Source organism: Lichenostomus cassidix, chromosome 12 (assembly GCF_008360975.1).
Source record: "Lichenostomus cassidix isolate B80296 chromosome 12, HeHo_3.0, whole genome shotgun sequence".
Lineage (NCBI taxonomy): Eukaryota > Metazoa > Chordata > Aves > Passeriformes > Meliphagidae > Lichenostomus > Lichenostomus cassidix.
In genome coordinates this window covers 16822278-16846370 of record NC_139493.1, presented here as the reverse complement: position 1 = coordinate 16846370, position 24093 = coordinate 16822278, and the positions used below count along the sequence as shown (strand labels likewise).

General features: G+C 37.2%; 2 protein-coding genes across 3 annotated transcripts in view; one reads left to right on the top strand and one right to left on the bottom strand.

The window, feature by feature from the left end:
* CENPP (centromere protein P) overlaps positions 1 to 24093 on the top strand; it is a 111815-nt gene that overhangs the window by 26814 nt on the left and 60908 nt on the right. The window lies entirely within an intron of this gene.
* Positions 4792 to 11734, bottom strand: OMD (osteomodulin). 2 transcript variants are annotated; one of them, XM_085073027.1, is made up of 3 exons: positions 11590 to 11734; positions 8244 to 9199; positions 4792 to 7690 (listed from the first exon to the last, which is right to left on the bottom strand). In XM_085073027.1, exons 2-3 carry the CDS (start codon positions 9175 to 9177, stop codon positions 7371 to 7373), a joined length of 1254 nt encoding a protein of 417 aa, XP_084929153.1. In that variant the 5' UTR covers positions 9178 to 9199; positions 11590 to 11734; the 3' UTR covers positions 4792 to 7370. The 2 variants fall into 2 exon arrangements, with proteins under 2 accessions (XP_084929153.1, XP_084929154.1); XM_085073028.1 differs by having other exon boundaries at positions 11603 to 11734.

The window sequence follows — 24093 nt, the reverse complement described above, 5'->3', positions numbered from 1 at the left end:
TTAGTGATTGAAAGTTGGATGTATAAGTGTCTGTTGCTTGGACTCTGGTTATGAGGATCTATGTACTTGGAAGGTGGTTTCTCTTCTGGAAACCTAAGCCTGTTGTGTTATTAACTCATTGAGCACCAGCTTCTGACGAGGGCCTTGAAAACATGTTCATGGTATGTTTTTTGATTTCCCTGTGATATCTCATTTGCACTGGCTGCTTTCCCCACAAAATACTTCTACCTGGAGTGTTAGGCATTTGAAATGGTTGTCTGTACAAATTTTGTTGACACGGAATTATGGCTTAAATTTGAACAGCAGTCATTTCCCTGTAAGGATATCTAGTGTATACACTTACGAGGATATGAAGTGTAGCTGTGTATAAGGCGTAAATGAACCACAAGACTTCTTTTCTTGTAGAGGATGGAACCCAAGCCAGTCTAACAGGGACACTCTGGATTCTGCTTTCAGAAAAACTTAACTTTGGGTGAAAAGAGTTGCATGCAGAGTAGGTGTAGAATTTGTTCCCCAGGGTTGCCTTCTGTCATGTTAGACAATGAAGAGTGAAGAGCTTTTTGGAAACAGTGAGAAGTTAGATAGGGATGGCAGAGGTATGAAAAGCATAGGAGAGCAAGACAGAAATGAGAGTAACTATCCAAACTACACATTGGTGACTAAATCTTCAGTATCTGGGAAAGAATCTAGTATTTAGTGTTGTTTATACGTCAATAAAAAGAGGGGTAGAATTTCCTCTGTGTCAGACTGGTTGGAAATGATTTCTCCAAGGTGCCTGTAGGAATTACATGGGAGCAGGGGCTGGCACTGCCTATATAAAAACTTGTGGTTGTGCAACGGGAGGCAGAGCATTGGTAAAAGAAAAATGGGAAGGAAAAAACATAGGGCCTTATCTCTGGGGGGCCAGGGTTAATAGGGCTATGAGGCAGCACTAGGGAGAGTCCTATAAAGTTGCTATCAAGATATTCCTTATAAAATAAACCAAAGAGGTGATTTTTTTTTAATAACTCAGGTTTGTTCTATATTTAGGCAAAGAAAGTGTATTTTGCAGCTGCTTAAAGACCTTGGCTTTCATCTTGTATCATAGTCTATAAGGACAATATTTGCAAGTTATGTATTTTGAGTTTTTACTGTTTATAAGCGTTCTTGGAAAAAAATAGTATGGATTATTGCTCAGCTGACCTGTGTTTATGGTGAATGCTGGGAATCACTTATACAGAATGCTCAAAAGTCAGTGCCTTCTCTTGGCCCATTTGTATGGGACAGAATGAGATAGTGACAAATCAGGAAAGCTTTTAAAGATTCCTGGGCATTTATTGACCTGGGCACGCTGCTGAATTTTCCTTTGTGTGTGGTATTTTTTCTCCATGTGGAAGGTAACATGTTCAAGTTTCCTTGGGGTAACTCTTGTACAAAGTGTGATTTAAACACTTCACAATGTTGATCAGCTGTTCTGGATTGGAATCTTTATAATAGGAAAGGTTTTATAGAGGAAAAGACAGTTATTGCACCAGCCTGATAATATGTACAGAATAATCCGCAAGCAGTGGGACATAGATTTACTGTTAGACTGCAAAAGCATTATTTGATGTTGAAACTGAACTCAATGGTTCTATTTTTATTACTTTACTAAAATAAATAACTTTTTTGAATGGTTCTCACACAAGTTTTATTTTCTATAACACAGGCTTTTTCTGCTTGATGTTTGTGTGGGATTAATTCTACTTCCTAAAACTTTTATCTCTTTGGTGCTGCTGCAAAAATGTGTGATATAAAACTTCTCTGACTCCTGCATTCCCCTCTGCTTTTTGCTGTGGTCCTGATACAGGGAGTAAAAATAGTTTTAAGGCAGTTTAATGCCCGTGCTTATGATGGGGTTGCATTTATTCTGGGAACTAAGAGTATCCCAGAGGGAGGAGGGAGCAATCTCCTGGTTTGTTTGCTGATTTGAGGACTGAAGGGAGATACTGTAGAAGAGTTGTTGAGTAAAGCAAAGTCTATTTCAACGCAGCATCCTTGAGGGATGGAGGAGGGTTCAGAGGTACAATTAAATGTTGTCATGTCTTAGAGAGAAAACATAGAACGTTCATCAATATTCAGAATTACCAAAAAAAGTACCTGAGGTGAAATAGTTGTGCATAAACGCCTCCAGTATTTTCATGAAAAGTTGTAACAATTTCCAAGGCTCAGTGAATTAAATTAATTTAGGTCACTGTTAGGGCCACCAGCTGCAAAATGCAGACAGCTGAAAAATGACCTAGTGTTTGTATGAACATCCTTCCATATGTTTCTGATTTATAATCAGAATTTTTTAAGGCTGAAGGCATCACCTTTATTTCTTGCATTTCTGGAAAAGAAAAACTCCTTTTATCAGTTACTGTGTTATAAATGAATAAAACACATTGTAAAAATCATGCACAGTATTAAACAGAAATCAAACTGTGGTTGACACATACAAATGATAACCAGAATAACAGTGCTTTTTACCCAGACCCCTCTGTCGAACACATGTTCTCTTGAACTTTGCTATATAACATCAGTTATATCCTGAAACAAAAGCCAACCTACTGCAATTTATTACAATTTCTTAGAATTCCTTCCAGAATTGGCATTACTTCCTTATGACAATATCATCATTTGTTGAGAGCTGTTACTGTGTCCGCAGGGACACTTGAGTCAGAGCTCCAAGAATCATTGGCCTTATCCATATTTTACTTCAGTGTTCGAGTCATCTGTTCCTTGTGTTGTTCATAGCATCTGCTTTACTCTCTGTGTTCATGGCTCCTCTTCACATTTATCTGTTTTCTTTGTGTTGTACTTTTATCATAGGGGAAGGTTGATTTATTATTTTTTCTCTGTAGATTATGAATTAATGAGATGAATCATGAGATTGAGTTATTTATTTTCCTTTTAAATTGTTTAGATTGTTAGAAATATAAATTTTGGGCAAAATAGTTTAAAATATTAAAAATGTTTGTATTTGTGAAATTCCATAACTTGCAATAGTGTATACACAATTTAGCTTATTGCTGAATAGATCATACTCTTGCAGCAGTTCTGAAAAATGATTGTGAAGTGTCTTCAGTGAATTTTTTTTTTTTGTTAAAAATGTAGTATGTTTCCCTTTGCTGCTTTTTAGGTAGGAAATGCCTATGATTATTGTTCTCAATGATGAGGCTGGGAAACAAAGAAGGAAATGGATTCATATTGTAAAAGTGGAATGTGAATATGTTAAATGAAATCACAAAACATGAACTGTAAAACATCTGTTTTCTATAAGGGAGTTTTTGTCCTCATCCATGTTACTTTTATTATCAGAATACTGGAGCAAAATGTAAAAAACAGTTATCAGGGAAAAAGCAAAATACCTTCTCACTTTTTTGAGGCTGAAGGAAGAAATGTAGACAGTTGGATTAAACTACTATTATTTCTCTGTTTTTCTTTCCATTTTTACAGTAATTTCTTGTGGCTGCAGCTTCACTTGTATTGCTCGTGGAGATGCATAGTTCCAGATCAGTCTTTGTTTCTGTATTTTGTGACTGTGCTGTAATAGACTCATTAATTTCTTTGATGCTTCTTAGGTTTTGCTGTTACTGATGAAATAAATATCGTTTACTCCTTATTTTATTAATCTATTTCCTCCTTTAAAAATATTGTTTAATTTGAAAGTAAATACCTGAGCAAACATGAAGCAAGTATGTTTTGATACTGTATCAGGGCAGTAGTAGTGAGGAGCAGTACCAGCGTGTTATCATGGTTCAGGATAGTGAGAACATAGAACTGGGTGTGGAATTAATAATAAAGTGTACAATATTCTGTCTCCAGCAATGCCCATAAACAAATGCTTTGGGAAGACTGAGAATTGGAAAATCACTTACGATCTTTGTCTCTAGCCTGTCTTCAAATATTCTTCCATTTTCCAGCTTTTCAGCTCAGCACTTTTGCACCTACTGTGCCTTGTTTAACAACCTTTGATGGATCTCTTCCAAGGAATACAATTACTTTTCCATTCTTTTCTTGACACCATGTCTAAATTTGCTGCTGCATTCACTGTGGCCTCAGTAGGACATATGGGCTTCACTTGATGGCTCCTTCCCTTGTACTGGAGCAGGCAATCCCCAGACCCTTGATGTCAATGTGACTCATAATTTTGTGGGTATCTTCTGTATCCCCCCTCAGCCATCTCTTTGATGAGCTGCTGAGTCCTAGTTCATTCCATGTTGTTTATACAGAAGCCATTCCTTACCTTTGGTGACTTCGTTACCTTTCTCTAATCCTTTTCTAATCATGCCTTATGTAATTACACCAGCTACACGAGGCTTTGGAAATCAATAGTGTGTGTAATGTCTGAGTGAGCCACAGGTTTATAGCAGTGTCTTCATGTCTCGTTTTCCATTTCTCTCTAGTTACTCACTACATTTGAGTTTCCTTTTTATGATGACTGAGACTAACCCAGTGTTTCCATTGAACACCTATTGCTGCTGAACCACTTCCGAGTCTTGCCTCCTGAGTGATGTTAGTGAGGTCATCCTTTGTTAGTTTTAATATGAAACTAAAATTGTCATTTCCATGGATATCACTTTTCATTTAAAAGCGATGAGCTTCACTGCCTGTTTTAGCATCCTGAGGACTTTTACAGCCATTCTTCAGCGACACTTAGCAGTTGTTGGCATCTCACTTCTCAGCCTGGTTTGTCTATCACTTGCTAACATTTTAAATTGAATAAATTCCAGCACAGGCCCTTTGCAAATCTTCCACCAGTGGGAACCCTTCCACGGTAAGAACTGACCATTTATTCTTAGGCTGTTTCTTATATTTTATTTAGTTTTTGTTCATACTGTTGCCTCTTAATCTGTGGCAGCTTAATTTCCTTAAAAACATTTACAAATTTTTGTAGGCTGTTTGGACCAGGATCTCCCATTTCCATATTCTTCACAATTCCCTTAGAGAACTCCAAGATATTTGCAAGGCAAAAACATCATGACTTTTCCAGAAGACATCCCCAGTGTTACCCAGAGCAAATTGCATTCAGCTACATATCCATTAATCCAGAATTTTATTATAGATTCTCATTTCTCTTAGGCTACCAAATCTTTGCTTCCCTGTCCACTGTAAAAGCTTCTCTGGAATAAGTGTCCTATTTGCCACAGATGAGATCTGATAATATTGATTGAAAAAAAAGTGAGTTATAATAGTTCTGTTCGTTATACAAATCTCATGTTCCACTTGAATAAGTGTAGTAAGACAGCTCTGAAGCTTTCAATAATTTCCAGTTTGACTTAAAAAATGCATATAACAAGTTGCAGCAAAGTGAATACCTTGAATTCTACTTTAAAATTACAGCTAAGCTTTCATAAATGTTTTTAAAAAGCAGAAAGTTTGTGATAAAAGATGTAATATTCATACTATGGCTGCATAGTGTTCTTTTATTTTTAAAGCTGAGCAAGCTTTTCAAAAAAGCTCCTTCTAGATTTGCGTTTTGTGCACTATTCACCTAAAATCTGAAATAGTTGAAAGGTTCCCTAAGGTTAATATACTACATGTGTATATTAATAGAGCTATAAAGGTATAGATATATATAAATTCTTGTATATACTGTTCATATATGTTATTGAGTACTTAAATGAAGGAATGAATACAGGCATATGTTCCTTATTGATGAACCCAGAAGTATTTGAGGGTGATAAATGTTAATTTCTTTTTTTAAAGAGGAAGACAAATTCTGTGGCACTATAAATTTGTGGGGTGAACATAAAATATTTTTCTATTAATACTGTATTTGTTCAGAATGCAGATAAGAAAAAGGGGAAGGAGGGATGAATAGATTTGAGTTTGTTGGCTGAAGATCCACAACTTAATCACAGTAGAATTAATTTTGTACCCACAAATTCTGACAACCAGTTGTCATTAAAGATTATATCTATTCTTAAAGTTTATATCCATAACTTTACAATAAATCTCTTTCTCTTAAAAAATAGTCATTAAGTATTTTCATTTTGTTAATATTTCAGTCAATACATCAGAAACCACATATATAAAGATGGGGTTAAAAAATAACTGAAATTCTAAGAGAAAAAATGAAACCTGCCTGACTTCTTAGAAATTCTAATAGAAATCTGATTACATTGTTCTCTAAGTGTAGGACAATTAAAAAGACTACATAAAATTATGCCACGTTGGTAGTATGATGTATGGATCTATTACTTGCAAACATTTAATACTGCTGTGGAAAATGGTGATTTTTCCTTACAGCTAAGAAAGCTCTGTTAGGGAAAAAGTGCTGAAAAATAAATAAGGGAAATTAAAAAAAGCAATAAAGTGCTCTATAATGTTGTCTTCCCTTGTAGTTTTCTGGATCTTTTTCTAGGCATAAGACATGACAAAAAAATGTGCATAGCTTAAAGTTTTCTCTAGGTTACTTAAAGCAATGCTGATTCTACTTTGAAGCAGAATACAACTAATTAGTATTAGCTGTGCGGAGGGATGGGTTAAATTAATAGTTTAAATAATCTGTAATGCTTCGCTTTCTTCCTGTTCTACTTGATGAATAATTCTAAGTTAAAAGATTACATTGTATTTCTATGTGTCTTCTAAAATAACATGGGCTGAAGCATAGGGAAAATATAAATGCTAATGGTTAAGTTGTGTTAATGCACATGCTTTTCCCTAGATCCCAGCAGCTTGATGAAAGATTGTTTATTGCCTGTGTTAGTAATAAGCTGAAATCTCATTTGAAAGATTGTGATAGTTGAGGTACAGCCAGAGAAGCAAATATTACAATACACCTTGCCAGGACACTTAAAACACTGTGGGGAAGGTTTGAAGCTCCACATTTGTGGTTTTCTTGTCCAATTAGAAATTGGAAGAAGAAACATCTGTATTTCTGGGAGATGTGAAGGAACCTTGTGTGGAAGTATTCTGTGATCTTGTCCTCTTGTCCTCTTCTCTAGTGTGTCTCTCTGCTTCTGCTGTCAGCAGTAGGATGTAGAGCTGAATGGATTTTTGGCCTTGATCATTAGTTCCTACTGAGTCTGACACTGATTTTTATTTTAGTCCTTTTACAATTGGATCACTTTAGAACAGAATCTTTTCAGGTCAATTTTCTTTTACTTAGGCTGCTCACCCAAAGGTGAGCACATCATCAACCCAGGTTATGTGTCAGACTTTTATCTAATGCTCAGATGAGGGCTCTTTGTTCCTAATGTTGTTTTTTTACTACACCAACAATAGGACATTTACCTACTTCAAAGTCCTATCTCCACTTTATAGATGGGTCTTGAATATCCTGAACTATCCACTTGTTCTAGGATGGACATGAATTACCCAGACTAATGAAAAGTTTCCGTATGTACTTATTAACAATGATGACTTCAGTGATAGTAAGGATCAAAATAGCTGTCTTCTGCTTCATGATCTTCTTCAGTTCCTTCATCGAGTGTTTCATGATTGTCTTCCGCTTCCTGGAATTCCTCTGGTGTTAAAAACCGCCGAAACACCGGTGTTCTGAGCCCAGTTGATCTGTTGACAGTGACGTTTTGCTCTCCATAATAAATGGTTCTGATGAGAGGGAAGCAGAAGAAGGCGTAGGTGCTGATTGGGCTCGTGAGCTTGTTCTGGTCCACCCGTATGTAAGTTAACTGATGGATGTACAGTGGGTCCAGAGTTGGACACATCAACGTCACATTGATGTCTGTAAGAGAGAAAAATGTTAATTAAAATGCAGAAAGCGGTTATATTTAAGACCTATTACAAAGGTGATACTTAAGTTTTCAAATCTAAAATGGAAAATATATTTTGCACAGCAGTATAACCCTTCTCTGTGTTTTAAATCAGTTTTGTGAATGAAAATGGTAGCAGTTGGGGGGTTTGCAAAGTATAAGGTTGTGAGGTAAAGAAAAAAATAAATGCGACTACCAATTCAATTTTTAATTACTGTTTTATATGAATGAAATATTTTCATAATTCCTTTTCTCTGTTTTTATGAGTTGCCAAATCAGAAGCAATTTTCAAAAGGATTTTAGCTTGTTATATGAAAAACTGGTATTAACTTTTACAAAGAATAGCAAATTAGGGATAAGCTTAAACATTAAATCCTCTCTAATTTCAAATTTTTCACAAATGACTGAGGATGTGTTTATATTGCATCCTGAATATAGGATGATATTTTCCCCACACTCCTCCCATGACCAGTGCCAAAATCCACTATGTTTATTGCTTTTTACAAAATTTAAGTATCAACCTACTTTCAATTTCATTGCCTTCAATGTACAAATGCTGCAGACTTCTTGGAATGTAGAATACTTGTTTCAATTTGTTATGTCCAAGCTTAAGTTCTAGAAGGTTGGGTAGATTAAAGGTGTTGGGTGGAATGTCCTGCAGGTTATTGTGGGACATTCTTAGAGCAATGATTTGGGGAAGTCTCTTGAAATAGTTTTCTGGAATATGAGAAATGGAGTTATTTTCAAGAGAGAGATGCCGAAGGGATGATGGTAGATCAGGAGGCATAGTCCGTAATTTGTTGTTACATAAGTTGAGCTGCATTAAATTTTTCATGTTGGAAAAGGGTTTTTCCTTTAATACTGAGTCATCAAGTAAATTATTGCAAAGGTCAAGCATGGTCATGTTGGGCAATCCTTCCAGTGCATTTCCAGGTAGCTGGGAAATTTTATTGAAACCAAGCAGGAGTCTCTCTAGAGAGCTCGGCAGAGGAAATGGAATTTCTTCTAATTCATTATGTTGTAAATGGAGTTGCACTAAGTTTGAAAGTTTGGCAAAAACACCATGGTCAATCATATGGAATTTAATTTTGTTGTAGCTGAGGTTAATTTCCCTTATGAAGGTAACATTAGTGAATGGTCCTGCAGGCACAGCTTCAATGTTGTTGTTTTGCAGATAAAGTTGTTGCACGTGACTGGGGATGTTTGGTATTGTCTTGAGTTGCCGGTGATCACAGTACATGGATAACGGAAAAGCTGGTGGACAAAAGCATTCCCTGGCACACTCAACTGGAAAAGGAAAACGAGGAACTTCAACTTGGGTGTTTGGGCTAAAATAATATGGAGGTTGATGATCTGGCTCCCCACCATATTCATCCTCAAAATCATAATCTTCATATTGACACAAGACCAGAGCAGCCCAGAGGAGGTGAAAGACCAATACCTGGCTCAGAACCCCCATATTTAAATTTGTATGTTTTGACCTGTTGATGAGAAGAAACACTAAGTTTTAGATAGTCATAAAGTAAATGACATAAAAGTTTTAAGAAACAGCAATGTATAATTAAGCAGGTAGAATAATGCCTTTTTCTGACAACACTGTGTGTGACATTATTAGCAAACTCAAGTTTTGATCTGTACTTTCCATGTAAAAAACATAAACAAATTTACTGTCCTTGAAGTAAACAGAGGATTTCTGATCTGCTTCAGACAAGGAACAGCTTTATACCTGTGCTGTGCTTGGCACAGAGGAGTACCACAACAGGATTGGCTCTATAAAGAGAACATTGAAGTAGATTACTTGGAAATATTGTATATTATGTAAAATAGACATTTACATGGCTTTGCAAATTGTATGTTCTGTGGCATTTTGTGTTGTTTTTCTATTTTCCACAAAACATAACTGACTTAGTACTCTGTGTTGATGATATAATGTGATTTTTCTGTTCTCATCATTTAGTTAAATCCATACAATCCACACATTTACTTAAATCCAGTACAATTCAACCATCGTGCACTGCACATGATGTAAAATCTCCAGTGATAAGTTTTCTTTGTAACCTTCTTATGCTTCTGTAATCAAATGTTCTTTACAGATGTGAACTAATTTACCTTCCAAGTACCCTTCTGAGATGAAATCCTGATGCTGCGAAAGGCAAATAATTTTGCAGGTCAAATTTCTGATGCTCCAAGCCAGTCTAACATTTTAGAGCACTTTGTGCAGTCAGAAGAACCCTGTTATTTGGCAGAATGAGTTGTGAATCATGTCAAGCTGTTCAACTTAAACAGCAGCTGAGTCAAAATGTTACATTGCAGGTCAAACCACAGAAATCATGGAAAAGTTTAAGAGACTTTGTTCAGTATAGCACAAGAACCCTGAAGCAGAGAGAGAAAAGCAGATATTGTTTTTTTCCTATATGTTTTAACCTAAGGGACTCTTTTTTTCCCTTGTCAGTCTCTGTATTTGTTTACAGAATGCTGTTAGTAACAAAGGAGATGAGACTTAGAAGTAGTCATTTCTGATGATTCCTAGTGGTGATTACCTAATGCATGATGTATTCTATGAACTGAACAAGAGAAAGAGAATTCTAAAGAGAAAAGTAGTAACAAACTTTTGGAATTTAATGCATCCTTGTAACGATACTGTGTGGCATAGAGCTGGTGTGTGCCAGTGGCTGGGTGTCACCATGCGGCATTGCCTAACCTGGATATCTAACTTTACATTTGAATGTAATCAAGCTTCGTAACTGATTAAAACCTTAAAAAGAGATTTGAGTAGCATCAGTTGTTTGGAGCTCCATTCTAGGCAGGTCCTTAGCAAAGCCAGGGACTCCATATCCCTGCAGCATCGCAGGATGTCTGAGCTAATTAAGCAATTAGCAGAGTCACAGAGCAGCCTCAAACTGCCAGTGCTGCTTAAATGCACTGTGCCCATAAACTGTGCAGGCACTTGCTGGGCTGTGCTTTGGGAGGGATTCACTTGGCTTCAGATTTCAGGCAGTGTGTATCAGAACATGAGAATATCTTACGGTCTTCAAATCAGTCCTGTTTGTGCCTACATATGTAAAATCTGTCTCTGACTCCTGTGACTGCCTTCTGGTTTTGCGGCAAAGAGCCTTACACAACCTATCCCCTTTGCTCTTTGTTTCCTCTTGATTCCACTCTCTTCAATTTCAGTCTAGAACTTGAGCTTCACCTTCTGGTTCTAGTCTCTCAGCACTTTTGTGAGTCCATGCCACAAAATTTCCAATTAATAATTTTTGTTCTCAGTGCCACAATTGTCCTCAGAAATAAGAAGGAACAGCTTAGGAAAGTCTGTTCACTTTGATGAAAAAGCTTTCTTAGGCCTTTATGGGGTTGATCCACTTGACATGTGGACAATGTGAAGAGAGCTCCCATCATGTCAGGTGGAATGATAAACAAGAGGTATTAGGTACCAAAGTCTCCCCAGGTTTTATGGAGAGAGACAGCTGGTTTGGGGGGGAACCATTTCTACCTCGGCTGTAGTTGAGTCACTTATTGGTAGAATAGTAACCTGCCAGGCTTGCAGGTCATGTCTCAAAGCACTGAGGCACTGACACCTCTTCACAAAATATTTCTAAGAACCCAGCTAGCTTTAAAACAGTCACGTCAGGTGAAACTTAATAACAGGAGATGCAAGTCAGACACAGACAATATAACAAATCACGTAATTACAGTGCTGAAAAAAATAGAAAATCTTAAAAGCTTGATTCTCTACCATCTGTAAGGAACTCAGAGCTCAGTAACTGTATTTGTAAGCAGTTTACTAGCTGAAAGCTAAATATTATATAACATGCATGAATCACTCTTCACTGAAAAAATAACACAATAGGTTCATTTTATTCCTGCTTACCAAGAAAACTTACTCCTTGGAAGTCTGAGAAGTTCAAGTTGTAGAGGGCAGCAAGTTCTTATGCTGGTGAAATCATCTGAGACATAGCCTACCCCAGCTGGAGGAACAAAAGGTCTGTCTTAAGCCATATTTTGTGGTGAGGAGCCTTGTGGGAAGGCAACACAAAATAACACCCTTGGCCCCTCTTCTGATTTGCCAGTAAAATTTTAAAAAAACTGTTTTGTGCCACATCATCACTTGCTGTAGATGCTGTGTCATAAGGCTGTGAAGCAATTCCTTCTTTTGTTAAAATCGCTTCAATGTAATTGGCAGGATTCTTTCAGTGTTACCAACTCCCATTTGAAAAAACAAAAGAATAAAACTTTAAAAATTATTACAGAGGTTATTAGTTCATAGTGTGGGTTCAGCTGCAGTGATTCAGTTCTGCAAAGGGTTTATCCTCTGAGGATGAAGTAAACAGTAAAAAAATTAACCTTACCAAAATCAAGGATGAGCATGTGCTATAGAAAAGCTCTTATAAACATCTTTGTTACTTTTTTCTCTCCACAATGTAACTTTACAACATATTTTTTGCTAAGTTATATACAGAGAACATAAATCTTATGAAAAGGGCAAGTACAACATGAAACATAAACCATTTTACTTGAGAAAAAAGTTTATCGTAGGTTTTAAGAGGAAATAAAAAGGTACAGTTATCTGCCTTTGCTGTTCTATGGTACTTAAATAGCTGTGATATGTGCAAAAAATGGAGAAAATGGACAATTTTTGGTGAAGTGATTTAAGTGTATGATTTATCCAAAGCATTTAATTATGCTTTTGGTTCGGTGAAAGAATTACATTATTTCAAAATTTGTTCACAAGGAAGAATCTGGTTCTTAAAGATTCTTCTTAAAAAGTGTCTTAAAGCTATTAATATTTGAAAAAATAATGCAATAAAAAGGTAAGGTTTACTTCTTTGGTTTTTGAGCTTCATGAAGCTAATGACTTGCTTGACCTTTTCAAGTTTCTTCTTTAATATTGAGGACAAGAATGTGTTTAAGAAGATAAATCATAGGTGATTCTAACATTTGAGGTATAGAGAAAAGCACCAGAAGTCATGACTAAAATGATATTGTAGGAGTTGGCAATACTGGAACTAAACTAAAGCAGTCCTGTGTTTATGCAGAGAATATAGACTACAAAGGAGAGGTTAAAAGAGAGAAATTAGAACTCCATAATCCTTGATTATTGGTACCACAAATAGTTGAATAGCTGCACTGTACCACTAAATTAAAAAAAAAAAATTAAAAATGAATACATTCACAATGAGAGAGGAAAAAAGCCCACCAAGTTTGTTATGACCAGTTAGTAAAATGTTACTGGCTGCTACAAAGTTGGGGTATTTTCTAAGCACAAGACAAAGAACATGTTGCATATTTTTGGAAGCTTTGTTCTAGTAACATTTCTAAATAAAGTATATATAAAACTTTTATCTAAAGATAAAAATTAGAGTTCCAATTTCATACCTGATATTTTCCTATTGTTTTCTACTACTGATTGTGTCCCAAAGTCTCTTAAGCTCTTGGGAGAACTAAAATCTCATGGTGCATTTAAAAATCCATGGTGGCAGGATGGAAGAGTCTGTCCTTTTGAAAAATTGTGGTAAAGCCCTTGATTTGAAGCATATTGAGCTGCAGAGGCTGATGCAGCTCTGGCCATGGAATATATTAAGCCTCAGTTCCTGTTTTGTTGCAAGAGCTGTCTTGGAGACAAACAAGTCCATACTTTGTGATCTTGGTCAAGTTGTGTGGTTTGATCTTCATTTTCATTTGTGGTGTGGCAGGAATTTCCTTACAAGGCAGATAATGAGGGGATTAAATTTAGCATCATTCATGTAAGACTTCTTGTTTCAAAGGCTGTGAAAATGTATTGAATTTTCAGCATGTTTAGTTTTTCAGTTTTAAGAATGCTTCAGAGACAGACTTATTTTTAATGTTGATTTGTGAAATTTTTTTCATAATTTCATTTATGCAGTTGTGATGCAAAGTGGGATGTATGTCAAGCTAGAAGTCTGAGTTGGATTCAAGCTGATTTATTTTCTTTAGCCAAACTTGGATGGACCTTTTCATAGATTAAAATCTATGGAATTTTACCATGTCCGTGAACTGCATTCAACTCATGAGACTTGTCAGCTTTTTCAGCTTTGTTTCTGAACTGAAGGCACAAGAAAGGAGACTGTTCTAATTTATGAATTTCGGGGTTTTTAGCTAGTTGAGTATGTTCAACTTAACACATTTGAAATTTCCAAATTTTAGTCAATATATTCTTGGAATGAAGTAGAAAAGATTACCAGTGGCATTGAGGTGACTCAAACTGGCCCTGATAACAGGAGGGTATAAATTACACTGCTTGGCCTTTTCCTTACTGTCTTACTGTAAAAGATTCTTGGGTTTCTTTGTGTTTGGTGGGTTTTTCTTAGTGGCTTCTTTTCCTTTTCCCTCCAAAACTTATAATGATCCATGTGATGTGTAAAGGAAAAAAAAAGTGCATGTTGTTTATAGAGGGTTTAGGGAACTCAAATGAAGCCAAGCTGGGGAAGTTAGACCTGAGGACTGTGTTGGAAACATGATCTTGATAGAATTGGACAGTGCTTCACCAAAGGTCTGGCCCTGCTATGAGATGTCTGAAGAAAGGCCTCAAGCTCAAAATTTTAAAATCCTCAGTTGACAACTTGGAAGGAATTCTGTGTTTGATATAAGAATTGTGTTCTGTGTTTAAGATAAGAATGTTTGTTCCTCTGAGTGAGTGTACAGTAAAAAAGGGAGTGCATAGTCAAATATAACAAGGAACTGTGAAGGTTGTAATTTGGTTCCTGGTAAAGCTTGTGGGTTTCTGAAGTAGGAAACAGCTGTAGGCAATGTCATTGCGGCTGGGCTGCACTTCAGAGTCACATTGTAGGCACAGAAGCTCTTGGCATCCCAATTTCCAGGTCTTAGCTGGCAGCCCAATGCTGTCAGCAGCCACCTGCAGTCTGTGGGAATTCCATGTATAATCTGTAAAGGTGCTTCTTGCTCGTGCTTGCCATCAACAGAGGTGACTGAATATTGTGACTGCACTGGCTGCTGCATTTATTTATCCTGTGCCAAAACTCATCTGAAAATTCAGTGACTGCAATGTAGAGCTCAGCAAATTGAGATCCTGAAGGTCTTGTTCTTGCAGAGCCTGCAGCCCAGCCAGAGCCCTCAGTTAATGAGAGCATCACAGACTTGGTGGTGTTCTGCTCTGCGTGGAATGGAAATCATTCCAGGAGCATGTCCCTGTGGGAATGTGTGTTTTTAAAGGTTATGGAAAAGGGACCATCAAATCATATCAGCAGTCCTGCAGAGCTGAGACAAGGCCTAATCTGTTTGAAAAACCAAAGGAGGACAAAGCTCTGCCCTGTGTGGGGCTTTCTGTTGCCTCTGATCTGAGCCTTGTTGTGTGGTCCCTATTTATTTCCCATTTAGGAGGTGGTATTAGGAGATCAAAACTCTGGCAATCCACATCTTGTGCAGCCTGTTTTAAATGTTTTGCTTTGTTTTGTTAAGAGCTCCTGGGAAGAACATGTTGAGCAACTGGAAACAGTTGAGCTTATTGACTTTGGGAATTAATACAATCTCATAGGCACTTGTTGAGTAACTTCTACTAATGAACAGTAATACACTGAATTTTTAGGGCTGAATTCCCTGGAAGCATCTTTGCATCTAGAAGCAATTCATTAGGAAGCCCTGATCTCATTAGATGATTGGTTACACTTGTGCAGGAACATGTGCAAGGAACAATTGGTATTGCAAAAGCGAGGTATCAAGTTCCTGGCATGTCCAAATTTATAATACTTAAGCTTTTAGGGAGGATAAGGAAGGCTGAGTGAGGTTTTTTTGTATGACAATATCAATTTACAGTAGAGGATAATGAAATCTGAAAGACTGACAGAGGAGAAGGGTTATAACATTTTTCTGAATATGTTGCTGTGTTAGAAGCCTTCAAAGGATTTAATAATATATTCAGAGAGGTTTTTTTTTCTTTAAATAGATGGATTTTACTTTTTACAGTAGGGGCATCTAAATAGTCTTCATCGTGTAGTGTTTCTACTCACACAATAACAAGTAGTCATAAGCAGTTTATACTGGAATAATAAAACAAGTTGAAAATTGATGTCAGGAATATTATCTGTAGCAAATAGTGTTTGGTTACTCTAAAATACCTTGAACTGTTGTGCAAAATTATAAATGTCTGCTGAGAGAGAGTCACCTGTCAGCTGACACTTGTGTTTTTAGTAATTGAATAGCTTGTTTAATAAATATGCTTTGTTTTATACTCTGTATTTTTATACAGCCTGCTTTGGTTTTTCCAAGATGACTTTGGGCTGTGTTTTTCCTCCCATGTGGAGTTCTGGGAATAGCTGTCTGGTTTTGCAAGCACTGTTTACTGGTGCAGGTATATTAATTTTCCTCAGGCAGCATTAGCAGTTGGATCTCAAACTTTAACAGAGCCTTTAGTTGCCTGACTTGTGTCTTATATAGAATTATATAAACGATCACAGTATATGACAGGTGTCTTGCACTCACTAATAAACATCAAACTAAAAGAACACAGCATTTTGGAATGGAGGAAAGTGAGGAAGATAATGGAGCTGACTGTCTATTCCAAAGCAGGCACTTCTACTCATTTGTTTTGAGCAGCACTGCTGACTTTAGTGCCCTAAGCTGGTAGATGTCTAAAAGAGATTGTGTGAACTCTACCACACTAATTTATGTTAATACCTTATTTATTAGCTTGTTTCATTCATTTATAGCTTAGGACTTCCTTCAATTTTATTGAAAAAACTAGAAAATGTGCCTACAACTTCAGGTTGTTCACAGGTTCGAATCCAATCTGGAAATTGTATGTTTATAAGCCTTTTTAGGCACTTTCAGGCAAGGATAAGAGTAGTTGTCTCAGTTATTTGCCAAAGAATTCCTGAATGATCATGCATAGGAAAATGTTTTGCATTAGCAGCATTTTCCCCTTGTACGTGATGGAAAGTGCTTCCTATTCACCCTTTTAAGAGTGCTTAAGAGTGATGGGCCGTGATTTTACAATGACTATAGAATGTGTTTCTTTTCTTAAATACCTGCTGCTCTGGGAGTGTTCAAACAAATACAACTCTCTAGCCTGGTGGTGCAGAGGATTTTGCCAGGTAGCCTCTCAGCTCTCTCCTATGCTCTGGAAACTGGACATCAGCCTTAAAATGGTTCTTAATTTTTATTATCCCCTCTTTCCTAAAGAGAATAAATCCTCTCCTTTTAGAACAAGACCTTGTAAAGCAGGCATCACATTGCATTTGTGCTCTGCAGTGCAGTTCTTTATGCAGCCAGAATGTGTGACTTGGAAACTTTCACAGAAACCCCAGGTGCTATTCCACGTCATTCATCTGTACCCTAGCATATTGTCTTCTAAGGAAAGATATTATCTCTCTATGCTTTATTTCCTTCAGTTACTCTCCATTTTTAGCTCCATTTTGTTTTGATTTTCTTTAATATTAACTTTCTCTTGGAAGTGATGCTTGTGCATGCACCTGTAATCTCCCTGACATAAAATAACTGTGTTTTTTGATTTATGGCAGCTCAAAAATCAAACCAAAAATGATTTGAATCATTTGGGAGTCACAGCTGCTTCTTGGCAGAGCTCAGAGAGGGTTTAATTTTGCTCCCATCACTCTGACTGGAAGTTGTTTCTTCTATTGCCTGTTCTGGGATCCTTAAAAGGCCTCAGGTGAAGGCTTGATCAAGGTTCACACTTAAACCAGCATTCAGAGGATCACAGAATGATGAAAGCTCATCCAGTGTCACCCCCTGCCATGGCAGGGACACCTTCCACTATCCCAGGTTGCTCCAAACCCCTTCCAACCTGGTCTGGAACACTTCCAGGGATGTGGCAGCCACAGCTGCTCTTTCCATTTCATTGACGAGGGAAAGTTGATCTGGGCATTACAGACCTTCCATGGGAATCTGGCAAGTGTCCTTGTACTGTCTTGCTTCTGACACCTTCTCTTGCCTTGTCCTATCGCTTTTTGAAGATTCAATGGAGTAAATGCCTAAAGCTGTTTGTAGACAAAATACAAACATCCATAATGTTTTTGTTTTTAAAAAATCAATTATTAAAAAATATTAACTGGATCTTAGTGAGGGAATGGCATGAAAACAGTGCTTTGAGTGATTAGAGTAAACTTATACAGAATTGAGCCGATAGTAGTAGCTCCCTTTAAAAATGTCAGTTTTAATGCAAGACAGCTGTCCAGATCTCCCTTCACATCTTTGCCAAACACTTGGCTTGATGCTGAAACCTCCAAATAAGTTTGTGTGTTGTGAAAGCAGCCCCAGAATGGGGACTAGGGTAGTTGTTTAGAGCTGCTAATGGGTGAACTAGATACTGGATTTACCCATGGTGAAATGTTTGAGTGGAAAGGTACTTTTTAGAAAGACGGAACAGTGACTTCACAAAGCAGTTGCACATCTGACAGATGTGTTTTCCATGCTCACATTTTCTCCTCTTCTCAGGTTCCTGTGCATTCTAATTTTGGGAGGGAACTGTTCAAGTGGGAAGCATACATTACCCTTTCTGTCCTAAGCACAAGGCACTAGAAGCAGTATGAATCTATAAAACACAGTGTTGCTAAGGCAAAGCATTCCTGAAACAGGAGTAATGAAATATTGCCTTACACATGTGTGCTCCAATGGAACGCGCTCAAGGAAAACAGCACCAAGATGTGTAGTTAGTTAATGGTAAGAAATATTTTATATTTTTAAAATACTCACTCTGTTTGTGGCTTTATCATAAATAAATGATACAGGGCTTTTATAAAGAGTAACTCCTTTTTTTCTTCCTTTCTTTCTATTAGATGGAAGCAGTAAGAAGGATGTTGAAGATTGGGTTTAGATCAGATTTAGTTTCTATTTTTTTGAAATAAAAGATTGTGGGCTTGTAAATGCTAATTGTTAATAGTGTTCCTGACATGAAAAACAAGGGATCTCTTGGCATGTTGCTTAAGAAAGTGCTTTATGGGGTCTGGGTGTGATAGTGGTGGCGTGAGGTTTCAAGTGTTTCCTTCTTTATGGTATCACAATAGATTTCATCTTCATATCAAATATCTCAAATTTATAGGCCACTATACAGGAACATAGTATATCAGGGACATCACTACCCTTACTGCCCAGGTTAGGTAGGTGCTTGCATGGAAAATAGCTTGTAAAAGTACTCTAATTCTTTCATCTCAAAATTCATCCTATTAACATGATGGTTCTGCTGGTTGTTATTAAAGGACAGCATTATGCAATCAGGGAATATGGGTCTAAAGCATTATATTGTTGTACTACATTTGCTTTCACTATATTTAAGGTTATGTTGTGCTTTTTTTCTATGTTAATCATTTTTAAAGTTAAAGGTCTTTTCCTCGTAAAATCGAGTATTTGAGGAAATAGAAGATACTAGAAATATTAATTTACAGGGGGAACATCTAAATGGAAATTGTATGTATTAGCTTAAAATATAAACGAAAAATGTGCATTCCAAGAAGCTAAGTAAGCTTTAATGATAGTTATTAATCACTAAATTTCTCTTGAGCAAGTAATAATTATGCTGCATCACAGTATTGCTGCTGGAGAAATGAGTAGACAGTTGCTTTTATTATTCTTGCAGAATACTAGGTTATTCTGTCACTTCCTGAATCTGGGCATCTTCTCATGAGGTTAATACAAAAGTGGTTTCTTCATGCTAAAAAATTAGGCCCTTTTACTGACTTGTGAGTCCCTTGTTCAGTCTATTCCTTGTTTCACCCTGGGGAATAGAAGGAAGGTAAAAGAAGACAGAGCTGACAGGAGAAGGATAATACAGTGAGTGCATGTTCTTGGTGGCCTAAGGAGGATATAAATTTTGGTAAAATAATATTTTTTAGAATGGCAGGCCAGTTTTCCACAAATGAGTTAAGGTGTTCTCTGAAGAGTGTTTCTGGAAAAAAATATTTTTATTGGTCTTCTTTATGTCTAAACAGCTTTTGGAAATAATGCAAGCTGAAGAATTAAGAGGCAAGTCCATGCTTGTGTCCGTGACTAGCTCCTTGTCTGTCCCTCTGGAAATTTTCCATCCTCTGGCAACCTGTCAGCTAGAGATTTTTTCCATTCTTAGCAGAGACTGTAACTCTGTAATAGGTCCTGCAAATGTAACTGTGAAGAGAGCCTGTTCATTTCAGAGTTGCTGCCTGATTCTGATAGAAACCTTTGTGTAGGTGATGGGTAGTACACAAGTAATGAACCTGGCGTGTAAATAACTTCTCCAGGGGCTCTCTGTACATATGGTTACTCTGGTGCATCCAGGCTTGTTAAATTCCCTGCTGCTGCACAGGGAGTTTGGGGCAAGACTTGGCTGCTTGTGAAAATGTGTGAGATTCTCATCAAAACTTAGTCCACAGCGTTGCTGTGCCAGAAATCTCATCATCTTCACATTTCCTCTGGACAACGATTTGAGACAGGAAAGTGTTCATGCATAGGAAAACCTGGCTGTGTGGGGTTCCCACTGCAACCATAGCAGCACAGTGGTTAAATCCAGAGCCTCATTGTTCACTTGGGTAGGAATGTTCATATTTTATATGAAAAATTGCAGCAAAGCTGTCTGTTGGCAGCATGTTCTGTTGAACCAATCTTTTACTGGCTCACACAAGCTTGGAGAAACATCCCAACTTGCTTCAAAATATTGATTAGTTTTTGAAATCTCTTAAATGTTGGGAAAGTCTTTCTTTTTGTTTATTTCATATATAACATGTCTTCCATCTCACATGATTCATTGAGTATGGAGGGTAAGTCTTGCATTTATCTTAGCAGATAATTTAGACCGTGGTATGTGATACGTGGCATTTGGAATTAGAGTCAGATTTTCATTTACTCCAGAACTTTTCCATATGTTTCCTATTAGCAGCTTTGTTCTCAAATCTCTAGTCTCCCCAGAAAGGAGGGAAAAGAAAGCCCCAACACAAGCCCAAGAAGCAGTGTTAAATTCTAAACATAGAGAATGAGAAAAAAAATAGCCTTCAGAACATAGTTTCATTATTTCTAGTTTACCATTGCTTTTATTATCATGCTGCTGTTAAATTCTGATCAAAATGAAATGAAAATATTAAGGTCTATTTTGCGTGTTGTGGTGTACCATAGTTTTTCTATGTAAATAGTGCAATATTTTAACTGGCAATTGAATGGATAAGAAATGAGTATCTTCAAGAGATAACAGCTATTGCTTTTTAGGACATGGGTAAATGCTTTTTCTGATTACATTAAATTATTCTAAAATAGCTTAACAGTGAATTCATATCAGATTTTCTATGCACAACGTCATTTAGGTAGCTGAAATATTTTTCTGCTTTAGCAAACAAATATGAAGGGTTAAAAATTTGCACATCTTAGTTACTATTTTTCAACTGCTCTGGTCTAAGTAATTTCACTCACTTTTGGGAAATGCAGGTGCAGGAATTCCTAATGGGATACTCATGTGATACATTTTGGAAAATTCCACTATGTTTAAAATAGCTGAACTTTCTCGTCCTGATTTTTTAAAAGAAATGAGCCTTTTATCTTTGTCTCTTATTTCACTCAATATCTTTTAATCATTATTGGAAATTAAAATTTGATGCAGGATAGAGGGAAATATTTATGTACTTGTTATCATATCAACTTGCGAAAAATAGCAGCTGGGCAAAGGAAAGTGCTCCAGAGAGGTCCATCAGCTGGGGAAGGGACAGTTCCAAATCCTCCTGCTTAGGATGGCAGGAGGGGACAGAGCTTGGCACACAGCTGGCTCTGGCCCTTGGCAGCACAGAGGTGCTGTGGTATGAGCTAGAGAGCAGCTGGAAGGACCTGAGGCTTGTTCAACTCAAATCCATAGGAATTCAGGCTTCTGTAGCTTCTTTGCTCTTGGAATAACTTAGTGACAGCAAACCTGGGAATGAAGAGGTTGTCTTTATCCCTCTAAAGCAGCCCAGGATACTCTTAGCTGTCTTGCACAGGGACACATTGTTGGCTCATGTTCAGCTTGTCCAGCAGCATCCCCAGATTCTTTCCTGCAAAGCTGCTTTCCAGGTCAGCCATCAGTCACCAGTGCATGGGGTTATTCCTGACTAGCTACAAGATTTTGGGTTTCCCTTTGCTGAGCTGCACAAGCTCCTGTTGGCCATTTCTGCAGCAGCAAAACCCCAGGGAGTCATAGATCAGTCACCACTTTCACTTTTGTGTCATCAGTGAACTTGCTGGGGGTGATCTGCCCTGTCAGCCGGAGAACAGAGCTGGAGGCAGCACTGACCCCTGGGGTACACTGGCAGTTTCTGACCTTCAGCTAGAATTCACTACGTGGCCTCTTCCTGCTCCCTGCCTTCCAGCCAGTTTTCAGTCCACCTCACTGCCTGTTCATCCAGCACAAACTTCATTGGGCTTTAAGGATTTTGCAACTCTTTGTGCTTAAGATCGTGCTGTGAACTCCAAATAGCTGTGCTCTCTCTCTGTCCATCTGCCTGTTTCTCCTTCCTGACATTTCTAGCCAGTTTGTCAGATACACTGAATTCCTGCAGGTCTTATCCTGGGCAGTGCAGGAAGACACTATTAATACTAGAAAATGGAAGTAAAATAAACACTTCTTCACCTTTAGCTCAGTTTAGCAGCAGGAGAAAGCACCTGGATGATATGAAAGAAAATGTGCTTTATTGAAGGTAAATTTTGATTTACATTGTATATATTTGCCACAGCTGATGGTGGAAGTTAAAATAATGATTAAGAGATATATCTGATATTCTTTAAAATTTTTTGTTTTATTAAGTTTGCTGTTCTATGTCTACTAATACTGCATTATTCTTTTCACTGCTGTGTTTGAAGTACTGCATTAAGTAGATTAATACTGGGGAAAGATGCAGGGAGAGGACTTGGAAGAATGAGGATATTTTGTCCTTTGGTAATTTAATGGCATAGAGCAGGACATAGAATGCAGAAGCACTGCAGAAGTTAGAAACACTCCTATAGTACTTTAGTGCTCAAACAGGCCCCTCTGTTTAATCAGTGGTTGTGACGTTTACTGGGCTCTTCCTGTGCTCTAAGAGTCTTGGCTATTTATTCTTTAGAATGACTTTTCCTTCTATTTGTAGCTACAGGCTGCCATCCTCTGGTGAAATCGTTAATTGTTGTGTAGGGACCCGGCAGATTTTAAAAAGAGAGAAGCCCTTTAAAGTTTGAAAATCTTAGATGGAAAATAAATATTAATACGTTTTTTAGAAGAATAAGGAATAAGTAATAAGAAAATACTCTTAGAAGGATTTATGTCCAGTCTCTCTTTCTCCCTTTTTCCTTTTCCTATAACATTTGTGGAGAATGTCAAGGTGGAGTTGATTTCTTGACAGATCTTCTCTCCATCTCCAATACTGAACTGCCTTTTCTGTGGGAAGACCACTGAACACCAGTGTGTTATCGTCAGTTAATTACTATTCTATTAATTGCATTGCTGTCCATGTTCAGAAATCATTCCTGAAACTGCATAATGTGCATTTTATATAGTAATGTTTGTGCATCACTGACACATCTACCTGGGGCTATATTAAAGTATACCAAAGATGCAAGCTGTGTAAATGGTTAATTATTATTACCCACAAATGCCAGCTGAAGAGTGATATCTGAAATTGGTGGAAAGTCATTGAGCATATTTTTTTTTCTCACAAGTGACAGGCATATTATCAGTTTATGAGGTGATCTAGGAAATTACTGTTTTTCTGTAAAAATAACTCCTATAGGAAATGGTTTAAATTAACCATTTGATACTTCCCTGCTGTAATGCAAAATTTTCAGTATAATTTAAGTCACTGATGAGGTTTTTTTTTAAGCTTCTAAGCTGGCTGAATTTGCCCTGAGGATGGTCCAGACCTAGGCAGTTGATGATAAAATCTTTTGGAGATTTTTTATTTATGGTACTGTAAGGTGGGGGAGCCTGTCCTTAAGGGAATGTTGGGAGTTGCTATGAAATGCACTCCCTAGAAACATCTTCAGAAGCCAGGAATAGAAAGATGTTTGGTCATCAACAGATTTCAGGTTTTATGTTCTGTTTAGTCTTTTGTTTTTATTCTGCCTTGAAGTGTTTTACAGAATTTCTATTTGCAAGAATTGTTCTTCAGTGAAAGCTTCCCCTGGTCTGCTCTGCCTCCTCTCTTCATGTAGTTTTGTGTCTCAGCAGCATGGTGGTGCTAACAAAATGTTAACTACAAGGAGACCAAACACGTGAAAAGAAATCAGGTATTAGACTTGATGCTTATTGCATAGTGTACATAGGAAGGTGATAGGAAGGCTGAGAGATTGGGGATTGGTTGATTTCTTTGTAGTATTTTCTTCTGTGAGCCTGTGTAATTTCCCATAACTGCTTCCAAGTCTTGGATTTTTAACTTTGTGCAAACCAGCAGTGATAAGTGACCTTTAAGCTCTATAGATTTGG